At 38.5% G+C, this 7,288-nt stretch overlaps 1 protein-coding gene across 1 annotated transcript; it reads left to right on the plus strand.

Moving 5' to 3' along the window:
* Nucleotides 1-2,516: 2,516 nt before the first annotated feature.
* LOC112198298 (purple acid phosphatase 15) lies at nt 2,517-6,639 on the plus strand. Its single transcript, XM_024339394.2, has 7 exons — nt 2,517-2,903; nt 3,217-3,408; nt 3,912-4,221; nt 4,330-4,547; nt 4,635-4,825; nt 5,671-5,955; nt 6,298-6,639. The coding sequence occupies exons 1-7, from the start codon at nt 2,627-2,629 to the stop codon at nt 6,421-6,423; spliced, it is 1,599 nt and encodes a 532-aa protein (XP_024195162.1). The 5' UTR covers nt 2,517-2,626; the 3' UTR covers nt 6,424-6,639.
* Nucleotides 6,640-7,288: the final 649 nt, after the last annotated feature.

The following is a 7,288-nucleotide window of genomic DNA, read 5'->3' on the forward strand; positions in this document are numbered from 1 at the left end:
TAAACTCCATCAGAATTGATGATGTGGTTGTGTATTTTGTTGCGCATGAGTTTTTGAGTTAGATGATGTCGAACCACGCTCCGTTGATGAATGAATACCAACGTAGAGAGTTTTTGGCCTAAATGGAAAGATGCGATCCAGGTTAAGATGGGTTCTCTAACGAAGAGGAAGGTTTTCGAGCTAGAGATGCCAACACCTCCTAACATAAAACCTGTTGACTAATGGGTCTTCGTTAGAAAGTGTAGTGAGAAAAAGAGATGGTAATCTCGCCTTATGGCGCTAGGCTTCTCACAAAACGCCCTGGAATCGACTACGATGAGACATATTCTCTCGTAATGGATGTCATTGCACTCCACTACCCTGTCAGTTTGGTAGTTTCCGAATAACTGAACATGCAGCTTACAAATGTGGTCACTATGTATCTCTATAGGGATCTAGATATGGAATATACATGAAGGTTCATGGCGAACTTCATTTACCCAAGTCAAGTGGCTCTAGACCATGGAGCGCGTTTACAAAGAGGTTGAAACGCTCACAAAAGTGACTACTTGATTGGGAAGGGATATGCCCACGCGTTTCTATAACAAGTTTCGGATTCTATCGCGGTTCATATTGGACATGATCTTCATTAGAAGCCCTTAAAGAGTTAAGGGAAACCGCTGAACACTTGAAATCTGAGTTTGAGATGAAGGATTTTGGGAGAACACGATTATGTCTCGGTTTGGAACTTGAGCATCGTGTCGATAGATGCTTAGGCATTTTGACAAGGTCAAGCCTTCGAGCACCCCCATGATCGTCCATAGTCTTGATCCTGAAAAGGATCCTCTTCGTCGAAAGGATGATGACGAAGATGTGCTAGAGGCAAAAGTGTCTTACTTAGTACAATAGGCGCATTATTGTACTTATCTCAATGCACAAGACCGGACATCTCATATGTTATGAACTTGTTAGCTAGATATAGCTCTGCGCCAACGCGACGCCATTGGATTGGTGTAAAAGATATCTTTCGACATTTGAGATGGATGATTGATATGGGCTTGTTCTATCCCTACGAAGAGATGATGGATTCGGACCCATCACACACCAGAAACGCCGCCAACGCTGGCCTGCGTTCTCTATCCCCATCCCAAAACGACATGTGTTTGGAAGGTTTTGCTGATGTTGGGTATCTCTCTGACCCACACAATGGTCATTCCCAAACTGGTTAAGTGTTCACCATGGGAAAAGACCGTGATATCTTGGAGGTCTACAGAACAGACCGTAGTCGCTATATCCTCGAACAATGCAGAGATCATTGCTCTTCACGAAGTGGTTCGTGAATGTATATGGATTGGATCCATAATTACGCATGTTCGAACAATTGTGGTTTGAAGTCTACCACATATGAGCCTACGAGCATTTAGGATAATGCTACTTGTTTTGAACAAATGGGGCAAGGCTACATCAATAGCGATAACACCAAGCATAATCAGCAACAACAGACACTCCTCGAGATCAAAGTGAACTAGGTTCGATCTGAGGACAGTGAGGCAGACTTGTTTACTAAGTCATTGCCCAATACCACGTTCGAGAAACATATGGCTAGAATTGGCTTGCGGAAATTATCTGAACTCCCATGATCGTAGTCATCAGGGGGAGGTGCAGACATCAGGGGGAGGTGCAGACATCAGGGGGAGATGTCTACATGTTCGTCTCGAATCGTGAAGGGTGTGTTGTGCTCTTTTTCCCCTTCGACCGAGGTTATTTTTGTCCCACTGGGTTTTGTTACTCGGCAAGGTTTTTAACGAGGCAACGAGAGAAGCACTGCGTTTGGGCAACACAAGGGGGAGTGTTCAAGGAAAACCTATTTTGTGTTTAGCCCAAACTCTAGGTTACTTGACCTAGTGGTAATAGGATTTAATTAGAAGGATCTAGAATCCTATTCAATGTAGAATTACTTTCCTTGTATGATTGAGATTCTATGCATTGTAATCCTCTATATAAAGAGGCCCCTATTATCAATGAGAATACACAGCAAATTCCTCTCAAATTCAGTTTCCCTACAACAAAATTCAATTTACAATTTTCATTGTACCAATAGATTTTCAAAAATCATTATGTAAATATTCCACACGAGATCATGTATGAGTCTGATTTTTCTTTTTTAATTTATTTTGGACTAGATCTTATCAACTTTTAAAAATATGAATTAAATAATAAATTTTTCAATGGATTTTGATCTATTATCAAAAAAAAAAAAAACACACACACACACACACACATACAAGGCAAAATCTACATTTTCACCAAAGTTTTCTTAGAATTTTGTTTTTGAACTCAATTAAGATATCATGTATCGATTTATCATCTAAAGATCCATTTTTTTTCTTTTGCCCAATATACAAAATCTGTATAGGAGGAGTTTTAAACAGATAAAAGAAATTCTTACAACAAATAATTTGTTTTGAACATAAACACACTAGCAACACAGCAATGAAGATGTTTATAATGCAGACTCTTTGGGTACATACATTTCGCCATACTTATGCATCTTTTCTACTGTTTCCTTCAGTCGTTCACTTTTACTCGTCTCTAATTTTTCAATTTATATTCTGGGTTTCTACCTCTCCATCAAATAAATTTAAAAATGGGATTGTTCCCATTGGCCACAGAAGTAGCACTACTCTTGGTTCTGCTCCCACAGTACAGCTTCTTCACATTTGTTCATGGAGAAATTCCAACCACACTTGATGGGCCCTTCAAGCCTGTCACCGTCCCAGTTGACACAAGCTTTCGAGGCAATGCCGTTGACTTGCCAGACTCTGATCCTCGACTTCGAAGAATCGTCAAAGGGTTCGAGCCTGAACAAATCTCTGTCTCCCTCTCTGCAACCCATGACTCTGTTTGGATATCTTGGATCACAGGTCTTTTTCTCATTGAAAGCTTTGAACTTTAGTTGGAATCACTTCCAAGATTTATTTAGGAATGCAAAGATGTCAATGAAGAGTTTGATATATGTTTGTCATTTTTGCTCAAGTCAAGATTTTTTTTAACTGTTTCCATTTGGCTTAGTGTAGTTACTTTACAATAGAATGATGCCAATTTTATGGGTTCTTATGTTTCTTTTTCTGGATTGGGAATGTTGCTTTGTTTGGAATGAGAATGAGAATGAGAATGTTACCAAAATAGATAGTATTATGTAGTTATATGAAGGCGCTCTCTTTCTCTCTCTTTCAGGGGAGTTTCAAATTGGGGATGACATAACGCCATTGGATCCGGACACTGTTGCAAGTGTTGTTGTATATGGAAGGTATGAATATCCCATGACTAATCAATCGACGGGGTATTCTCTGGTTTACAATCAGCTTTATGAGCTTGAAGGCCTTCAAAACTACACTTCTGGAATTATACATCATGTTCGTCTCACAGGTATGGTTCAGTGCTGAATTCCTTGCAAACCGGTATGAATAATTCTAGCTTTGAGAGCTGCTCATCGACTTCTAACCATCAACAACAGAAACAGTCACTTGCCATTTAAAAGTAGCACTTTGCTTATTTCATACCTTAAAGAGGATATTCATGCTTTAGGAATACCACCTCCCACCATTGTGGCTATAACCCAACATATTTTTGTTTCTCTTTGTTTGGTTGAAAGTGTACTTATGTTTCTTAGTTCGAGCAATTGGTTTGGATATTTTTTTTGTAAATTTCTATTGTAGATATATAATTAATGACTACTTTGCTAACCTGACATTCAAATATCAATTTTAGTTTGTTCTTTAGATAGAAGCATATGAAACTGATTGTTGATTTGAAGTAAGATGAATAAAATTTTCAAATCATATGCTCAATTCTGTGCCTACTTCTGTTTGTATGTACAAGCACTAAGTTTTGATTTCTTAAGGTATTTCAGTTCTAATGTCTTTTCACAGGTCTGATGCCCAACACCCTGTATCAGTATCAATGTGGAGATCCTTCTATTCCAGCAATGAGCGATGTTTCTTATTTCCAGACTATGCCAGTATCTGGGCCCGAGAGTTATCCTAGCAGAATAGCTGTGGTGGGGGACCTAGGTCTTACATATAACACCACCTCAACAGTTGATCATTTGTTGATCAACCATCCTGATCTTCTTTTATTGGTGGGGGATGTTAGTGATGCTAACCTGTATTTTACAAATGGAACTGCGGATCATTGCTTTCATGAGCAAACTTATCAGCCTCGTTGGGATTACTGGGGAAGGTGAAATTGAATTTCTCTCTGCTAAATTTTGTCAGGAACCGCATGGTCAGTAGTTGTAGAAAGTTATCTAACCTCAAAAACACAAAATCATGGTAAGTTTGTTACCAGGTACATGCAGCCTCTAGTGTCCAAAGTTCCAGTAATGGTAGTAGAAGGGGACCATGAGATTGAGAAACAGGCTGGAAATCAAATGTTTGCTGCTTACAGTTCCCGATTTGCATTCCCCTCGGAAGAGAGTGGATCATCATCTTCGTTATTCTATTCTTTCAATGCAGGGGGGATACACTTTGTAATGCTTGGTGCCTACACATCTTATGAGAAATCAGGTTACAACTATTTTCTTACATCTTTTCACTTGTTCCAGTCATTGCCACAACTTAGTAAGGAGTCGGATTCTTACTTTTCTCTTGCAGGGGACCAGTATAACTGGTTGGAGCTAGATCTGGCTAATGTTGACAGAAATGTGACTCCATGGTTGGTAGCTGCATGGCACCCACCATGGTACAGCACCTACACGGCACATTACAGAGAAGCAGAGTGCATGAGAGTTGAGCTGGAAGACATACTTTATGAGTATGGTGTTGATATCGTCTTCAATGGCCATGTGAGTGAAGTCTATATGGCAATATCATTTCTGTAATCAACATGACTTGACATCTGATCTCCTCTGTTCAAGCAGAACAGGTTGACCTAGGCCTTTAAGAATCTTTCTTTGCCTCCTGGTAGGCACGCCTTCATGTTAGTTAAAATCTCTTTTTCTCGGATTTCATTATTAGTATTCAACTACCAAATTTTTTTTTTTATTAAGTCCCTAAAATCTTAGGCCAATCGCAACATCCGTACTTCTAATTCTTTGACTACAGTCATTAAAACTTCATGAAATTGACATCTTAGATTCTGTCTAAGTAAAGGTCATTTCAGCACGCATGAACTTTTCAACTCAGAATTGTCTTAAAAAGTATCCTCTTATCTGCTCATACGGTTTTCCAGTCTTATTCTTGAGGTGAATCCTAAACAAAGTTGTCTGAAGATGGGTTTGACACTTCGTAATCATTCAGGATAATGAACTGTAAGATAAGCATATAGGTAATCAAACCAAAAATAAAGTTTCTTTGAAGGTGGCCTGAAGTTCCTTAATGGGTTGTTGAAACCCAGCACGCCAAGTTCTTTTGTTCGTAATGACAGAATATCTTTGATATATCTGTGTTTTACGAACTGCCTATAACTGAAACCAATGTCCTCGCTTAAACTCAAAATCTTTGAGAAGGAGGATTTTTAGGATAACATGGGGGTCAAAAGAACAGGTACTCCATTGCAATTTCCTTAGCGTTTGCTGTATGGTTTGTCTATCTGTGGCAGAAACACTTGAATTTGATTTTACATTTCTAGCAAGTACCAGGCTGTATATTTGACATTTGACAGTTGTGATTGTTTGGAAAAAATCAACAGGTTCATGCATATGAGAGGTCAAATCGAGTATACAACTATACTTTAGATCCCTGTGGTCCTATTTATATCACAGTTGGTGATGGCGGTAATGGTGAGATGATGGATATTGCACACTCTGATGAACCTGGAAACTGCCCGCAACCATCTACGATGCTGGGTCAAAATATGGAATATTTTTGTGCATTTAATTTCACTTCAGGCCCAGCAGCAGGAAAATTCTGTTGGGATGAGCAACCTGAGTATAGCGCATATAGAGAAAGTAGCTTTGGGCATGGACTTCTAGAGGTAATTCCTTTTCTCTTCGCTACAAAAACTCAAACTTTGAGAGTGCAGATGAAAGGAAAATTGATACAAATGAGCTGCAAAAGTCTTTCGTTTACTACTGCATTTGGGATGGTAAGAACCACTAGTGCAGTTTGTATGGTGAAAAGTGAGACTTCAAGTAGTAAATCATAGTTATGTGATCAAATAGACTGCTAAGGTCATTATTGATGCCATTTTGAGTGAAACAGTACATTGAAGCCTACTGAAAGCAGTTATGTGTTTGTGTATACGTAAAAGCCATGTAACATGTTTCATAAAATCACAAAGATTATAAGCTGAGCAGTATTTCTGTGTGGCTTTCAGGTGAGAAATGAGACTCATGCTTTATGGACATGGCATCGAAATCAGGACTTGTACAATCATGCTAGAGATCAAATTTACATAGTAAGGCAGCCTGATATATGTCCAGTTAAGGCCAATGGTACATAAACAATGAAGAGCAAGAAAATGAAAAACATTGTTGTATGAATTGGACTGACCACATATTCACTAATCTAATATCTGTACATTGCTTCATTTCACATCTCTAGTTCCGAGCTGTGTAGTATTGAACTTCTTGACATCTAGGGTAAATTATCTTTTCCATAACAGTGAATTCCAACTTTTAATTTGATCTTCATTTGTCTTCTTCAACAATTAAAAATTGTTATTTCAGCCTCATTATAATTTTGAAAGCATAGGGTTCACCTCAGGTGCGAGGGATTCCACTGTTTCCATTCTCATTCAAGGTTAGGTGAGAACTGAAAGACCTTAGGTTTTTGTATACTGACCAACTGACCTCGTAGATATTTAGCGGAAGCTCACAATCTAGTAGTGAGTAGTGATTCACAGATTTAGCATTCTAAAAATAATTTGTTATGCCTGACAAACACAGAACACAGGACATGGGGTCGAAGGCCAGTTACTTTTTTAATAGTTTAGTTAGCACTTAGCAGCAAATCTATAATTTATAATTGTGATTTGTTGGAAGGGTGGAGTAGCATAGAGTCAGAGAGTGTTGAAGTTACAAAGGAACTTTAATCACTTTTGGTGTAATTACACAGCTATCTACACCTTGGTGAAGTGTTAGGCTTTGAATGTAGGTACAATATTTTGACCTTTCTGTGTGAGGGAATAAATTTTGATCAGCTACCATCTCTAGCTTGCAGAGAAATTGAAATGTATACAGAGCATAGAACTATCATTTTAGGGGTCTTGATATGTTTTTTCTTTCTACAAGCAAAAAAAAAAGCAACGAAGATATAGAAAGAACAAAGCATATGAAGTTGTCGGATACCCAAAGTGGGGAGATTGC

This window comes from Rosa chinensis, chromosome 4 (genome assembly GCF_002994745.2).
Source record: "Rosa chinensis cultivar Old Blush chromosome 4, RchiOBHm-V2, whole genome shotgun sequence".
NCBI classification, from domain to species: domain Eukaryota; kingdom Viridiplantae; phylum Streptophyta; class Magnoliopsida; order Rosales; family Rosaceae; genus Rosa; species Rosa chinensis.